Source organism: Triticum urartu, chromosome 7A, assembly GCF_056163025.1.
Source record: "Triticum urartu cultivar PI428250 chromosome 7A, HENAU_Tu73, whole genome shotgun sequence".
Taxonomy (NCBI): domain Eukaryota; kingdom Viridiplantae; phylum Streptophyta; class Magnoliopsida; order Poales; family Poaceae; genus Triticum; species Triticum urartu.
In genome coordinates this window covers 725,681,334-725,698,840 of record NC_141879.1, presented here as the reverse complement: position 1 = coordinate 725,698,840, position 17,507 = coordinate 725,681,334, and the positions used below count along the sequence as shown (strand labels likewise).

General features: G+C 43.1%; 1 protein-coding gene and 1 pseudogene across 2 annotated transcripts; one reads left to right on the top strand and one right to left on the bottom strand.

Moving 5' to 3' along the window:
• Positions 1 to 4,062: 4,062 nt before the first annotated feature.
• Positions 4,063 to 14,096, top strand: LOC125529926 (protein ENHANCED DISEASE RESISTANCE 2). Of its 2 annotated transcripts, none has more exons than XM_048694357.2 (22): positions 4,063 to 4,478; positions 4,861 to 5,114; positions 5,215 to 5,268; positions 5,586 to 5,651; positions 5,977 to 6,083; positions 7,226 to 7,299; positions 7,391 to 7,507; positions 7,596 to 7,636; positions 7,723 to 7,823; positions 7,919 to 8,014; positions 8,405 to 8,469; positions 8,582 to 8,653; positions 8,761 to 8,916; positions 10,804 to 11,021; positions 11,097 to 11,136; positions 11,214 to 11,368; positions 11,491 to 11,592; positions 12,135 to 12,179; positions 12,734 to 12,874; positions 13,049 to 13,144; positions 13,316 to 13,417; positions 13,507 to 14,096. In XM_048694357.2, the coding sequence occupies exons 2-22, from the start codon at positions 4,884 to 4,886 to the stop codon at positions 13,603 to 13,605; spliced, it is 2,178 nt and encodes a 725-aa protein (XP_048550314.2). In that variant the 5' UTR covers positions 4,063 to 4,478; positions 4,861 to 4,883; the 3' UTR covers positions 13,606 to 14,096. The 2 variants fall into 2 exon arrangements, with proteins under 2 accessions (XP_048550314.2, XP_048550313.2); XM_048694356.2 differs by having other exon boundaries at positions 4,293 to 4,483.
• On the bottom strand, positions 13,827 to 17,242 carry LOC125522524 (glyoxylate/hydroxypyruvate reductase HPR3 pseudogene; annotated as a pseudogene).
• Between the last annotated feature and the right edge of the window lie 265 nt (positions 17,243 to 17,507).

Genomic DNA, 17,507 nt, shown 5'->3' with positions numbered 1-17,507 from the left:
ATTAATTTCTTACTAAAATAAAGTAGGTAGTTCTATATAGTAATATTTTGATTAGATCATCAAATCCCATATACCTAAATTTTCTTACTAAAAATAAACTTGTTCTATTAATTTTCATACTAAAAATAAACTAGTTATATTAATTCAACTAGTTCAAATCTCATATATATACCTAATTAATATCTAGCTATACTAATTCAACTAGTTCAACTTGTTCTAATTCATGTAAAATATATTTGACATTAATATTTAACATCTTTTCCATATAATTCATCTAACATTAACATTTAACATTATTATCTACGTAATTTATCTAACATTAATCTAAACAACAGAAAATAGAAAATAAGTAAAAACAATGTGTGTGTGTATGTGTGTGTGTGGTGTGTGTGGTGTGTGTGTGTGTGTCTGTGTGTGTGTATGTGTGTGTGTACGAGCGGGGGGCGGTGGTGTACGGGCGGCGGTGGGCGACGACGGGGACGGGTGCGGCGGGGGCGAGAGGCGCGGCGCGCGGGGGCGACGGCGGTGACGGCAACGACGGGTGGCGGGGGCGACGGCGGTGACGGCGACGACGGGTGGCGTCGGCGACGGCGGTGACGGCGACGACGGGCGGCGGGGGCGGCGAGGGCGGCGCGCGATGGGAGACGGGCGCGGCAAAGAAGTTGGATCGAGAATAAGTACTGGTGGTCGATGAAATATATATAGGAGGGGTCTTTAGTACCGGTTGGAGCCACCAACCGGTACTAAAGGCCAATTTTCGCCAGGCCAAGGGGCGGGGAACGACCCCTTTAGTGCCGGTTCGTGCCACGAACCGGTACTAAAGACCCCCCATTTAGTATCGGTTGGAGCAACCAACCGGTACTAATGGTTGTGCGCTACCACCGGCGGTGCACAAATGTTTAGTCCCACCTCGCCGAGCGAAGGGCAGCCGCACTGGTTTATAAACCCAGCCGCAGCTGCTCCTTCGAGCTTCTCTATATAGCAGGCTTCTGGGCCTAACTAGGGCGCGCTGCCCTGTGAGTCTGCTGGACCTTCTGGGCCTGCATTTGCACACTCTAGGTTTGGCAGGCCCATTGGGCAGCGCGCCAATAATTTTTTTATATAGTTTTATCTTTTCTGCATTATTTATTTTCTTCTATTTATTTTTGAGTAATTTTTTATATAGTTTTTTCTTTTCTGAATTATTTATTTTCTTCTATTTATTTTTGAGTAATTTTTTTGTATAATTTTTTTCTTTTCTGCATTATTTCTTTTCTTCTATTTTCAGTCTGTACACGAAGTGCGTCCAGTTTTTGCCGTGACCCTCTCTACTCTTTCGCACATGCTATGCGGGTGAAATGATGATACCATGCCAAGTTTCAACATTTTCAGAATTCATTTTGTAGTGATTTTCAATTTCACGGTCATTTAGCTCTCTAAACAATTAGGTAAATGACCGAAAAACAACAAATTATGTCAGAACATGTTGGAAATTGATGACGTCGCTTTGAATGTTGCATACTAAACACAAAAGAAGTCCAGAGTTCAAATAAGTTTAAAAAACATTGAAGTGCCCATGTAACAGATGAGTTCTCGTCCGAAACCCTGATACTCCGAAAGAGTTTGTCCAGTTTGTACACGAAGTGCGTCCAGTTTTTGCCGTGACCCTCTCTACTCTTTCGCACATGCTATGCGGGTGAAATGGTGATACCATGCCAAGTTTCAACATTTTCAGAATTCATTTTGTAGTGATTTTCAATTTCACGGTCATTTAGCTCTCTAAACAATTAGATAAATGACCGAAAAACAACAAATGATGTCAGAACATGTTGGAAATTGATGACGTCGCTTTGAATGCTGCATACTAAACACAAAAGAAGGTGCATTTCTTCGAATATCTCGTAATTCCTTTTTTGACCCTCTGGAAAGAAGGAAAATATCTCTCTCTTGATTGGATGTATATCTCCTTTTACGAAAAGAAGAAAAGTATATCTCTCCCGATTGGATGGATCTCTTCCCTTTCTGGCCTAATTGATTTACCTGCCGCTAACCAACGAATTAGCCAAGGATAATTTCATCCCAAATTCTCTAATTTTTTGTCCCTTGATCACCATGCCGAAACAAATACACCTTACATAAAGGAACGGATGAGGTATATAGGTTTTCAACAACTAGCCGCAGTTTTTTTTAGAACAAGTAGCAACAATAGCTCAGGAAGGCCCTGGAAAGGACCGGTCGCACCAAAGAGTGTGTGTATACTAGTGTTTTTCCTATTTTCTTTCAAACTACAACCCACTTCCCTCCAAACCACCAGAGTAGGAAAAATACAAATTAGTACATATCAAGATGGAATATGAAGGTATATTTGTGAATGCTCATGATCAATAAAGTTGCAATCTAAATTTAAAGTAAAGCTAATTTTTTTTTATAAAGTGTAAACTTCATAGTTTGCCTTAAATGATACTACCTAATTGCTCGTGCGTTGCAATAGGGGCATACATATTCTAGTTGTTCAACATCAGTCGTGTTCGACCTAATCTTACATCATTCATATTCTAGATTTTGATAAGATTTGATTTGAATTGAGTATGAGTAAGAAGGAACGTATTGATTTAGGTGAGGTTTTGGTAAGATTTTATTTAATTCAGGTCGGACTAGGGGAAGGTATTTTTTTTATTTAGTTGAGGTTTTTGTAAGATTTGATTTGATTGAACTAATTCAGGACGTGGGAGAAGAGGGGACGTGGGAGGGGGGGGGGTGTGGAGATGAAGGTGAACATACAACGACTAGCTATCCTTTAATAGCAGAGATGATGAATCTTTGGAGATGTATCAAACAACAAAACAATGTACATTCCGAGTTTTATGAAGTCAAAATAATATGAGCCCATGCCAATTTTCACAATTTTCTGGACCATATTAAATGATGCATTTTTGTCCCTCATGGGTGCATGTTACATGACGTTTTTCAATTAATGCGTGATGACATTTTATTTTAGTGGTCTAGGAAAAAACATCAATTTTTATTTTAATGTATTAGCATAACCATTTCTAGAATAAAAATGCTCCTCCTTTCAAAATAAAATTCAATTTCATATTCAGACTTTTGGGTTCTGAGCCTAGCCTTTCGACGAAAATCTGGAGCCCGAGCCCAGTCCAAACACCGAGTTGTTTCTGCCAAGTTTTTAGCTTAGTTTGATCTCATTGAGAAAGAAGATACGACGAGCTTTCCTTCTATCTAAGGGTTAGTTCTTTTGAGATTTTTCTTGAAAATAATCAAAGCAAACATTTTTTTTAAGTTTAGTTCAACTTAATTTTGAAGACCCCCTTTATTCCAGGGGAAAGATGCTTACTGAGCTTCTCCATTAGTTATACCCTTTAAAAAATCATTCTTTGTTTAATTTACAAGCCAATTGCCACCGTATTTCGAACGTTCACCCACCTTGACCTGATCCTCTCCCCAACATCCCTATCTTCCATCACCGCTCGCCTCTCCCCAATTTCGGTCGTTGCCTCTGCGTCTCCATCATCTTCTAGTATGAGCTTCGGTTGCCGCTCCCACCTTCCGATTGCACCACACTCTACCATCTGTCGTCACATTCTTCACCACAGTCCACATCTTTCACAACTCGCCCCGGCCATCGCAGAATCTTTATCGCCAACGATGCTTCAATCGTATCCCAAGGCCGACAAAGGAGACGTTAAGTCGAGGAGTCAAAGCCCAACGAAACACCCGTTCAACCGGCCGCGGGGCCACAATCTAAAGCCGCCTCTAGTTACATAGCCCACAACCATCTCCCAAGGCACTTCGGTACCCGAGCCGCAACTAATCGCGACGTCGCCCCTAACCTCTCGTGGAAACCACCGCAAATTCACCTTCCCAAGCACACGACAAGCACCGGGGCGTTCTCTCCCTTCTTTCATTTCAAAACACACCGCTGCGACACCCTACGGAGACCCCAGGGGCATTTCATGCCTTTTATTTGACACTCCAGGGGCATTTTAGACTTTTTCCTCACCTTAGAGAGCCGCTCTCGCCAAACAAACCGCTTACATCAGTTTTGTCGCCGCGGCCGCTTTGGTGGCGCAGCCGCAGCAGGCCAAAGCCGGAAAAAAGGCCGCGCCGAGAAAGCGGAGGCACGTGCTTCCCCTCCCCCGTCCCCGGCCTTTCCCGGGTTGGACTTGCCCACTCTCTCTCCACCCCCACCCGCTCCTCCTCCCCGTGCCGTCGGCCGGCCGCGTCCTCCCCCGCCGCGCGGCCTCGCCCCCACCTACCCGGATCTCCGGATCTGGGCGACCTCGGCGCCCGCGGCCCCGCCCTCTCCCCTTCGGCTTGCCGCCGCCCGCCCCACCTCGGATCCCGGCGTCCCGCCCCGCTGGTGCCCCGGCGTCGTCGGGCCCTCGTAGGCGCCCCCCCTCGTCTTCAGGGGCCGCCTCGCCGTCCTCGTCCCCGAGGGAGCTGCCCCTTTGCTCCTCGCCTCGCCGCGGCCGGGCTGCAAGGTAAGGTTAGTTTCCCCCACCCGGAGCGTGTGTATGCTGGACGGTTCCTGGTTCGGCGTCGATTAGTGATTGGAGGTTAGACCGCGTGCCAATTTGACTGTGCGACCGCTTCCAGTCTGTTCCTACCAGTTGAAATGCTTAATTGCTAGTACAAAGTATAGTAGGCTATGGTCAAGGTGAATTGTAATATTCTGATCAACCTGGGTGATCTGGAACAAGGCTCTATAGCATAGTGTCTGCAAGCAAATGGTGCGCAAGGTGAATGATGAAATGCTGGGCAAGCCATTTAGGCCAGTGGTTGATCCAGGTGGACTCTATTCACTGATGTTATTGTTGAGTGCTGACTGACCTATGGAATGCTGTTTTATGTCTGTCTGTGCAGTGCTGTCTGGGAGGGTGTCAGGGATGTCGTCGTCTTCTTCGACCGTGGTCTATGAGGGGTGGATGGTCCGGCATGGCCGCCGCAAGATCGGCCGCTCCTTTATCCACATGCGCTACTTTGTGCTGGAGACCCGGCTTCTCTCGTATTTCAAGCGCAAGCCTCAGCACAAGATGCCCAAGCTCCCCATCAAGTCCCTCCACATCGATGGCAACTGCAGGGTCGAGGACAGGGGCCTCAAGATGCACCATGGCCATGTATGCATCTCCTCTGTCACATGCTTGCAGTTCCTTCCTCTCAGTATGATCTTTGGCGTTGCACACTGATTATTTCCCTTGATCAATTATTATACTGCAGATGCTTTATGTCTTAAGTGTCTACAACAAAAGGGAGAAGCACCATCGCATCACGGTACCAAAGCCATCCATTCTATTCCTTATTCCTCTCATCATACACTTAACCATAATAATCAGCTTGTTTTGTTATTGCACATCCATTTAAGCTATCAACCTACTGTTATTGCAATTGCTGTTGAAATGCCACTAGACTATTACTACTTTATTTGCCGCTGCTGTATGATTTATTCATTTAGAGGAACTTCTTCTATTGGCAAGAAAAAGAAACATGCCCTGCAAGTCTGCTGAGTTTTCCAAATGTGAATCCTTAATAATCCTACAATTCATGTCCTTGATGTTAAGTTGACGCTACCTTTCTGTAACTTATACCAGATGGCGGCATTCAATATCCAGGAGGCTCTAATCTGGAAGGAGAAAATTGAGATGGTCATCGATCAGGTTTAACATTTGCAGATCCTAAATCTCGCATATAAATGGTTATAGTAACCGCCCGAGGTTCTTTGTTGCTCAAGGCATCACCAATTAAAAATATGCAAACATACACAATATTGGCACCCCTATTACTGCTTATGAAATTAATCAGGAGTCTATGACAAAGGCCACTTCTCCCTCCGATCCATATTATTTGTCGCTGATTTAGTACAAAGACAATTACTATGGATTGGAGGAGTACTTATTTTTCCTTCACAGCTTGAGAATAATCTATTTCATTGCATACGCACAAATGCACCTAAATTGATTCTTCTAATCTAAACTGATGCAGCAACAAGGTGTAGTGTCGCCCGATGGTAATACAGCCTTTAGCTCATCGCAGCAAAATGCTGGTGTAGAAAATGGAAGGAAATCTTCTTCCTCTGATCGTGACAGTCAGTAAGTGGCAGATAACTGCGTTTCATTTTCCAGTTACGCCTTCTGTTTGCACTCTACGTGTGTTGTACACTTCGTCCATTTAGTTCCTTTACACTAGTTTTTCTGTGCACTTCTATGTATACTTTCTGTTGTTATAATATAACTAGCTTTCTCCTGAGAACTCATGTGTTGATATTCTTATACAAACTTGCCAGCGTTTTCTTCTTACTAATTTTAAAATGCTATGGATGTGTCACTTGTCTTCCTGTCAGTTGACAACTACTCCCTCTGTAAACTAATATAAGACTTTTTAGATCACTACTATCCCTCTGTAAACTAATACAGGACTTTTTAGATCACTACTATCCCTCTGTAAACTAATATAAGACTTTTTAGATCACTACTATCCCTCTGTAAACTAATATAAGACTTTTTAGGTCACTAAGGGAGGAGTATTCTAGCCAGCACATGATTCACTGTGATAATTTTCTTCGTTGTTAATAGTTTTTGTTAGTGGTTGAGGAATTTGATTCTGTACTTCCGTGGTATATTTACATGATATCTGTTCTGAAATCCTATTGCATGTTCTACCTTGTCAACATTTTACATGGTCGTAGTTATTTACTACATCTGTTCCAAACTATAAGGTTTATTTGACTGCCCAAATTCATGCTTTTGATCAACAACTAGTCCAGTAATATGTAGTTTATCCTCCACAAAATGGACACCATTATATTTATATTCAAAAGCACTTTCATATGATAGTGATTTTATAACCATCGACTAAATATTGTATGAGATAGTTATGGTCAAGGTATGAATTTGGACAGTCAAAATACACCTTATATTTGGAACGGAGGGACCATTTGGTTATTTCTGTAACTTATGACACTATGAACCTAGGATTTAATCAAGTCTGAAGAAAGAAGGGAACATGATTTGGAACCGTTTTAAATGCCTTAATAATTTGCTTATAAAATATTCACGATAAACCCTTTGTAGCCCTGTTCTAAAAAAATCTGAACTCTTCAAGTTTGTATAACTGATACACCTCATGCATGTCTGGTGATTCTTCTGAGTAACTTTGTTTACATTTGTTCGATCGTAACATGGTAGAATATTGTTTGTTGTAAAATGACGGTTCCCTTAATTTCTTTTATCAGGTATAGTCATGAAGAGGAAGAAGAGGAGGAGGACAATCACCGATCATTGATGCGAAGAACAACAATTGGGAATGGTCAGTGACATGGTCTGTTTGTTAATTGTTCCGTCCATATATGTTTTTCGTTCCAGTACTTAAAGGATTGCTATATTCTTGGCATTTGTAGGTCCTCCGGAATCATTGCATGATTGGACTCGTGGAAACGATACAGGAATATCTGATCAGGGAAGCCCTGCCCAAGTTTTCTCTAGAGGACACTGGCGCCTTGTCAGATGCCAGAATGGCAAGAACTTTCTTTGTCCCTTGCTTTGGTTCTCTGTTGTAACCAGGCTGCTTGTTTGATGGGGTGTTAAATTTGAACTTTACTTCAGGTCTCCGCATTTTTGAGGAGCTCCAGGATGTTGATTACCTTGTAAGTTGGTGGTTGTGGGCATGAACTGGTAGTTTGAATATTTTGGCCTTGACCATTCGTGCTTGATGCTTGTGTACCTTTCATAGGCAAGGAGCTGTAGCAGAGCAATGAAGGCTGTTGGAGTTGTTGAGGCTTCGTGTGAGGCTATATTTCAGCTTGTGATGAGCATGGACACCACCCGCTTTGAGTACATTTTCTGTTGTTTTGATAAATCAACTCATCAATTATGTGTTCCTTTTTCCTTACAAAAATTTTCTTACTGTTTTTCTCTTGTTATTTAAGGTGGGACTGCAGTTTCCAGTATGGCAGTCTAGTGGAGGAGGTCGATGGCCACACAGCAATACTGTACCATAGGCTACAACTGGATTGGTTTTCAGCGTATGTTTTATCTTCTGTTAGAACCTTCCTTCTTTCTGTGCTGCATAAGTGTGAACCCATTGGAAAGATGGAAGCCACAAGATATCTTTCTATGATTTACAAACAAAGATGTCATTATCGTATATTCTTAACATATGCCTACTTACTTTGTTCTGCAGATGATACTTGTAACTCTTATTTAGGCTAATTATGTCAATTTATTGGTCTAAATTAATTGAAATGTAGCCCAGTGGAACACAGACTAATACAACTTAACATTTTCTGATATTGTGCCTTGAAGATACAGAGTAACTATTATTTTTTTCATCATTAAACCAGATATCTCAGTTTGATGAATTCCAGCCATTTATTTAATTACTGAAGTCACGTCTTTGATGAACATCTTAACAGATTTACTTGGCCTCGTGATCTTTGTTATGTACGATATTGGCGGCGTAATGACGATGGAAGTTATGGTTGGTATTCTTGTAGTTCTACACATCTCATCATGTGTACATGCACTGGACACATGTAAACCTTTTCTCATGAGTCCTATTGATGATCGCATCTTGTAATTTTTGTTTGCAGTTGTGCTATTTCAATCAAGAGAGCACCCAAACTGTGGTCCACAACCAGGATTTGTTAGGGCACACATTGAGAGTAATGAACCGACTCTGATGAATTCAATACATCATTTGCATGTATGTTGATTTACTGTAGGTATCAAATTTCTGATGTGTAACATTTTCTTTTTAATTTTAATTTAGGTGGTGGTTTCAACATTTCTCCACTGAAATCCCGTAATGGGAGAGTCCGAACACAAGTACAGCATCTTATGCAGATTGATTTGAAGGGTTGGGGGGTTGGCTACTTACCTTCATTTCAACAACATAGCCTCCTTCATATGTTGAACAGCGTTGCCGGTACAATTTTTTGTGTTTGGAATAACCTTCTGGACAACATTTCTAATATATTCCTATTAGTTTTCTGTGCCTTAATTCCTAAGCAGTAGTGCAGTCTCCAAATAAATCTGAGTGTCATTTGATTGGAACTAGTAAATGCGCACGTGCAACGCACGTTAATATTTAGGCAATATATTAATTCCACGCGGATAGTAGGTATGCTATTTGTGTGTTAATTCTGTGATTAGTGCAATATTTGGTATGATATTAATTGCACGTTAAACACGTTTAACGCTCGCCATTGGAGCAGTCTAGGTCGTTGGATTAACTTAGTTCGATGGTCGAGATCTGTTGGATCTGCCCCTTTGGGTCTTTTTATATTGGTATAGATGGTATTATTATTTTAGACTGCTAGTGCTGTCCAGACTTTTGGGTAATTCATTTTAATTGACTTGGAGTTGAGCGAGCCGTCTCTCTCACAATTGTCAGATTATAAAGAACACTTGAATTTTGATCCTGCCTAAATGACGCCATGCATTCCTCCCTGCGTTAATTCCTTGATGCTGTGTATGCACGTCATCATGTTAAGCATATTTTTGCACAAGGAATTGACATTTTTATAGTATAGGACTAGTTCTTGGAGAAGCAGTACTAAATTTTACGCTACAGCCAAATATTGAATATTTGTTCTAGGGTACAATTTTTTGTCATCCTGTGCTAGATAGAAGTTGGACTGTCATCTTCTCATCCATGATAACAATCTTTCACACATGCGACATCTTAGTTTACTCTATAATAATGGCCAAATGTTCAGTTCCTATTCAATGTATCTTTACTCCTATAAAGATGCAATTGGTAGTGGTGGTCCATTCACCTTTTGTTTACACCACATATGTTTGCGATGAGAGCGGATATGAATATTTTTGATATTGCATGGGTGGTACAATTAAAGATCTTAAACATGTAGAATAGTTTTTAAAACTTTAGTAATGCACAGGCATTGTGCGTGCCAGTGTGGGTATGGGCATTGTGCTAGTATGGATATACCACTGCTTGTCCTGTGCTAGACTGAAGTTAGATTTCTGTGATGTTTTCTTGCATAACAATGTTTTTTTTACATAGGGGACATTTTAATGTATTCCATGAAAAATGGTAAAGTTAGATGACAGCAAAATGCAAATAACTTTGGTTTCTTTAGAGTTTACAGTAATCTAGATTAGTTAATCTTTGGTTAAAAGAACTGGGAGCACATGTGCCTTGGTCCACACTATTACTTTCCTCATAATACCCTTGTATGGATGGCTATATTTAACTTATACTCCCTGCTACTTAAGTGAGTGCAAGGTGTCAATAAAATCTCTTCTGTCCTGGGTGAATGAAGTGGCGATGTTTGCGATAAATCATGTTAAGTCTATTTCTACCTTAGGTCTTACCAGGTCATCACTGTAGGATTCTTACAGCTTTCGTAGCCTTCTCATTCTGCATCATGTGGTAGACTAACATTCGCCGGCCACGGCATCTGTGGCCTTTTCTTTATCTCGAGAACCAATAATTAAGCCTACTCCCTCTGTTCACCAATATAGGACGTTTTAGACTGACCATGCAAGTCTCTAAAACGTCTTATATTAATGAACAGAGGAAGTACTATTTATGCTTGCTAGATATTTGCAATAAGAAACTTGTGCTGTATGATTAACTCGAATTGTTGTCTAACCTTGGAACCATTTAGCATATAAGATGTACCTTGGTATATATTTTTTGAAGAGATTTTTGTATATATTTTATTGTCTCAGGTGCTACTTTGGGTACCCCCTTTCATTTGTTTTTACACAGATGTCCAACATGAATTATGATATTCTGGGTAGTTGATATATGCTTTACATTTTGCCTCCTTTTTACTGCTGCCAGGGCTCAGGGAATGGTTTTCACAAAGTGATGAAAGTCAAATACTTCCTAGGATTCCTGTTATGGACAATATGGCCCTATCGGTTTCTTCTAAGAAAGGCACAAAAACACAGGATAATACTGTGCAAACCAGCCTTCCGGCGGATGAAAGTAGACATTCAACGGTTGAGGAGGAGTCTGACGAAGATGAAGAATTCCAGTTACCTGAATCTGAGCTAGAGGTTAATGACTTGCTTATAATTTTTCTGGTTCCTCTCTCCTTGCAATATTAAAATAATCTTTTATTTTTTATGCAGCCATCAACTCGTGAGCTCGATGCAGATGGTAAACTACTAGGTATACTGTAATTCCATCTGCCGTGTGGTTATGTATACAACAGGACTAGTTTGCATATAACATGTTTTTTATTACAGGGTTGGATGAGGAAGATTCAGGTGAGATTGATTTTTCTGGATTTTCTGGAAATTTACGCCGGGATGACCGTGATAACAGTCGTGATTGTTGGAGAATATCTGATGGAAATAACTTCAGAGTGCGAAGCAAGAACTTCATATATGATAAAAGCAAGGTTCTGATCTTTCGCAGCAGTAGACTGCACTCATCATCTTGCTAGGAGTGTTCCATAATCATTAATCATTTTGGCTGTTTTCTAGACTCTGTTCGTTATGAATATTTACTATTTGTTTATAGGTTCCTGCTGGAAAGCCTCTTATGGAGCTTGTTGCTGTTGACTGGTTTAAAGACGTGAAACGAATGGATCATGTTGCTAAAAGAAAAGGATGCGCTGTTCAAGTGAGTTCATATTTCATGCTTGATATTATTGATCAGCCTGCAGTAAAGAAAGTAAATAACCATACGGTTGTGAAACTGGACTGTTGATGTGATTAGCATGTCAAGGACAAAACATTGCAGTCTTTGATGGTTATATTGTGCATATTGTGTGCCAGGGTTGTACACGGGAGTCATTTTTAACACCAGGATTTCTTTTTTCATCCTTTTCTATTCGGTGGCAAACACTCTATTGTGGTTGCTTCTTTGGATGAAGATACCAGCTTTGCATGTTGTCGAAAAAGGTTAAAAAATAAGAACACCAAGTCAAAGAGCCATACTTTATTCATTACTATAACACTGTACAAATGTATACCTTTCGTATGTATATGGTAAAGATTTTCTGTTGCAGACTCTTCGTTTTGTTGATGTCTTATGTTGTCTAACCATGAATATGTTTAATGAGGTGAAGCATGTCACCAGTCACCTGCTAGTTGATCCTTTTCTTCTTTATAACCTGCTAGTTGATCCTTTTCTTCTTTATAACCTTTTTGCTTCTGTTGTAGGTTGCTGCCGAGAAGGGTCTTTTTTCATTGGCAATAAATCTACAAGTAAGAATTCCTATAAAATTACCCCCTCCCTTTTCACTATAACTGTTCACACCCTCAGTAGTCTGTTTCAGAATACCTGTGTATTCAGGGAACCAAGGGTTCGGCTTATTGCATATATTCTTGCCTAAATGCTGTCAGATGGATTAAGTTTGATATAGTATGCCATATAATAGAGGTATGCATGGTCATTTCTTATTAGGGCTTCTTTGGTTCGCATGATTCTGAAAATGCAGGAATAGCAAAAACATATATTACAAAATCATGTCATCTCGAATCCTATAGGATCAAATGCCAGAGGAATTTCACCACAGTTTATTTTAGTACGCCATGGGAAAAAACATAAATATCTTTCCAATAAGTTGGACTCAGTAGATCATGGACCTTAAAGGGAGTGGCACCACATCTCCTTGCTCCTGGCACTGCCACTGATGTCTTGTACCATCATTGTTTGTCCTTACCGTGACCCAGCAACTGTAGATGATACTGCATACCAATTTGCTGCGTACTGTTGCATTTCGCATATAGTCTGTTGCTGATTAAGGTTGCTATTGCAGGTTCCTGGCACAACGAACTATAGTATGGTTTTCTACTTTGTATCAAAGAAACTGATACCGAACTCCTTGTTGCAACGTTTTGTTGATGGCGATGATGAATTCCGCAATAGTAGGTTCAAGCTGATCCCATCTGTACCGAAGGTATGGGTCTCGCCATCCTTAACGCTCTATGAGGTTTGATGCGAAACATAAATAAGAAACGCTCTATTTGGTAGAAGAGTTAGTAGAACAGAGGGGAGGGTAAGATGTGTCTTGATCCCTTGCTGGTGTGGTGGGTTATAGTCCGTGTGTCTAACTACACATCTTGCATTTCAGGGCTCATGGATTGTCCGCCAAAGTGTTGGCAGCACACCGTGTCTCCTGGGCAAAGCAGTTGACATCACCTATATCCGTGGTGCAAATTATTTGGAAGTAAGATTGCAGTGTATCTTTTATTTCTCCCTTAGGGTTCCTTTCTTTTTAAGTGAAAATGAGGACATGAGTTTGCCCTGTGTTTCTTAAAAGATTAGGGAAAGAGCTGGATCATGATCTGGCTAAATTGATTGGTGTCTTACGGTACAGTGTGATGATTGACCCGTGCAGATAGATGTGGACATAGGTTCGTCTACGGTGGCAAATGGAGTCTTGGGGCTTGTGTGTGGCGTGATCACGACGCTAGTTGTGGACATGGCTTTTCTTGTCCAGGTACATACATTTGCCATCTAAGAAATGCTCTCTCAATCACTTCGTTGATGCAGGATGTAACCGTTGGCTAAACTGACTATTGTTGGCAGGGCCACACATACGAGGAGCTCCCGGAACGACTGATCGGTGCCGTTCGGATGTCGCACATAGAACTATCATCTGCGGTTGTTCCTGTGCTTGAGGATTAACCAAATTACACTACTATTGCTCATTTGGTCCAAGTGATGCTTGCAACGTCGGCATCCATCTCCTCTATTTCAGTCTTGACAAGACACAGTAGGGTATACATATATACAGGCAGGGAACCAAGGGTTGGCGCTCGTGCCATGCCAACGACATACTGAACGCGGAGAAGCAATTAATTTTTATGTGTATGTAATTATGTATTGCACATCATAATTCGGTGATGTGATGGCAATCTCGTAGGTGTTAGAATTGTGTCAGCAAAGAAAAAAAGAAGATACCGAAATTAGGGCTAGGAGACTGGGCGAGGCCCAGGTGAGGGCCAGTTCAGCGCGAATAAAAAAGCCATGTGTTTGCTTTGTTTGGAACTTGTAGGAAAGGGGCTGAGATGACAGTTCCAAGTTCAAAGTTGAAACCACACAAGCCATTGTTCATGTACTAATATGTAACTTGAGACTGCAATATAAGATCGTGCCACTGATTTGCAGGATGCTTACGTGGTCTATTCCTTTGGAATGCGAATCAACCTATGGTTGAGTTGGTTAGGTGGACAGTGGTATTCCCAACCCATCGGGCTTGCATTATTCCTGGATTTATTTCAGGATTTTCGGCGATGCGCTTTCAGTGGGAGGAGACGTTCCTGTCGACGACGAGGCGCTTACGGTGACTTCGTAAATCTCAAAATGATATGCCGGCTCAGTCTCTCGGAGGTGCTCATAGGGATAGGGTATGCGTGTGTGCGTTCATAGGGGTGAGTGTATGCGCGTGTATATGAGCGCTTGTGTCTGTACTGATGCTCAAAAAAAATATTCATCTATTCATTTGGAATTTGGGTTTGTTATGAGCCGATCACTGATCCATATATCTTTATTTTCTTGTTGTAATTATAGGTACCTCTATAGTTGGACGAGTAGATGCCATTCCTGCTATCAAATGGCGCACATGCTGCTGGGTCTTGTAGCGACAATACAAGATCTTATTTGGGTCTCCAAGATAGATAGCAGAATGAATACTAGGGAGCTCTTGCAGCGTCAAAAGTTTTTTCATCCCTGATTACACTTGTGTCGTGTGTGGTTTAAGGGTTCTTTTTCACATTTTAATTACTCAAAATGAGAATACACCCGACCTCTACATAGCTAGGATGCCCACAACCAACAGTAATGCATCCATATATAAAACACGTCGGCAAAGAGCAAAGTCTTACAAGACCAAAGTGATGCCTAAGCGAGGGGAGAAACCCCAAAGTGATCAAAACAGCGATCGAGAAATTATTACCACGATCATATTCGCACCAACCATTTCTTAACACCATAAGGACCACGAGGTTCTTGAACGACAACGCTGGTTCTTCAACTACAACGCCTTAAGGAAGGAAGCGACGCCGAAGCACCACCCTCACCAAATTCGACCATAAAAGGTAAAATTCTAGATCTTCACCTTAAAAAAACAAGTCTGAACATATCCGAGCAATGCCTTCAATAAGGTAGCAAAAACATCACCATTGCCAGATATAACCAACTCAGGTCATACCTATGGTTTTCACCCCGGAGCTCAAAACCAGGTATCGAGAAGCACCACTCGAAGTCAACATGTGTTGTCGCCACCACTTTTCTACGATCCCAGCAGCTACATGCGCTGGGCTAGAAATAACACCATCATCATTGGATAACTTTTCCCTCCGCGTCAAGCCATCGTACATAGCTCGAATTCACTTCCGAAGGCAAACTAGCTGGAGTGGGAGTTACCAAAATCCATAAAGAAGCCTTCTGCTTGCATCTGGAGGGAGGAACCATCAGCATAGACCTTTCAGTGATCATCGTAATCCGCAGCGAGGGTGACACTTTAGTCCTACTACATGAACCAGCACTGACGGTGGAGCACACCACAATTGACTACCACCCCATCGGAGATAGCCCTACCCAGGTTCATCGGCCCGGGGGACGCCATGGATGGATCTACACCTTGCAACCGTCGTGCGCCATCACAGACATCCACCAAGCCCGGCTACGCGTGACGCCCGTTATGCATGTCGTACAGCCACAACATGCTGAGCAGAACCCGTCGCATACAGTTGCCACCGACACCACACACGGCTTGGCCCAATCTGCCAATGAGCCGTTTCGGGGCCACACCACTGTACAGGTGCACCAGATCGAGATGCAGATCTAGACGTCTGACTTTTTTTTTATGAAGCATTGACAAATGTCCAGATAGCTTGCACAATTTCATCATGAGATGACATTGATGGAAAACATGGCAAAAAAGAAAAATCGATGCTCCAAAATGCGTTTGAAAATAACATTTTAGATCATCGATTCTTTTTTTGTCACGTTTTCCACCAATGTCATCTGGTTATTATGAAAATTTGCAAGTTATATCAAAACATTAGGCACGATGGCAGGGCACGGGAGTGAGCAATGGCTGGCCGGAGAAGAAGGCCTGGAGGTTGCCGATGGTCTGCGCGCGCAGGTCCGACCTGGACTCCTGCGTCAGAACCGCCACGTGAGGGGTCAGCACCACATTGTCCATGGGCAGGAGCTCCGCCGGCACCTTCGGCTCGTCCTCGAAGACGTCGAGGCCGGCGCCGGCGATCCTCCCCTCCTTGAGCGCCGCCACCAGCGCCGCCTCGTCGACATTCGCCCCTCGGCCGACGTTGATGAGCACGCCGTCCTTCCCCAGGGCATCCAGCACCTCCCTGCCCACGACGTGCCTCGTCTCCTCGTTCAGCGCGCAGGCAACGACGAGCACGTCGGACGCGGCGGCGAGGCCCCGGACGTCCGGGAAGTAGGTGTAGCGGCGGGACGAGCCCTCCTCCTTGCGCCTCCTCGAGTTGTACAGGATGACGCAGCCGAAGGCTTCGAGCCGCCTCGCGACGAGCGAGCCGATGTTGCCCAGGCCGATGATGCCGACGCGCTTGCCGCCGAGCTTGGAGCCGAGTGGCCGGTAGTCGCCCTGGGCCGGCCAGGACCCGCGCCTGACGTACCGCTCCGCCGCCGACACGCGCCGCTGCACGTCGAGCAGCAGGCCCACGGCGTGGTCCGCCACGTCGGTGGAGTAGACCTTCCCGGCGTTGGCGACGGCCACGCCGCGGCGCGCGCACTCGGCCAGGTCGATGTGGTCGACGCCGGTGCCCGTGGTGACAACGCACCGGACGGACTGGACGACGTCGAGGAACGGGGCGTCCACGCGTATGGCTCCGCCGCCCACCACCAGCACGGCGCGCGGGGGCTCGGGGGCTGCCGCTGCCGCGGCTAGAAAAGCCGGGAGGGGCTCGCCGGACGCGTGGAAGTCCAGGAGGAGGAAGTGCTCGTGCAGCGCGGCGGCGAACGGCGCGTCCAGCCGGCGGAGGACGAGGACGGCCGGGTGGGCCGCTGGTTTGCGGACTGTGGGTGCCATGGCGGGGGAACTAAAGCCGTCCATGCTGTCCCTAGCTTGTATATGTTGGATGCGAGGAGAATGGCGTTTTGGAGGCCTTTATTTTTGAAAAATTCAAATTCAAACTTTTATGTTTCAAAAAATTCTGAAAAAATATGCGTGTATGTAAGGACGTAACCATATGTGTGTAAAATTTCATGATGAAATACGTTGAAATATGACCTGCATAAAAAAGACAAATTCATGGTCTATGAGGATGAATAGTATCATGTGTTAAACATCATCAGATTTATCTTTTTTGCACAGCCCTCAAAGTATTTTGCCATAAAAAATTACGCACATGTGTGTTATGCCTTCATGTATATCTGTACTTTTTTTCAGATTTTTTTGAAATGTAAAAATATGAATTTTGATAAAATTTGAAATTTGAATTTGGTGACCTCCAGTGAGCTCGGTCACCAAAGACATTTTCGGGGATGCGAGTGCCTATTATTTACACTTCTTTTGTAAAAAACTTACAAGATACCATTCC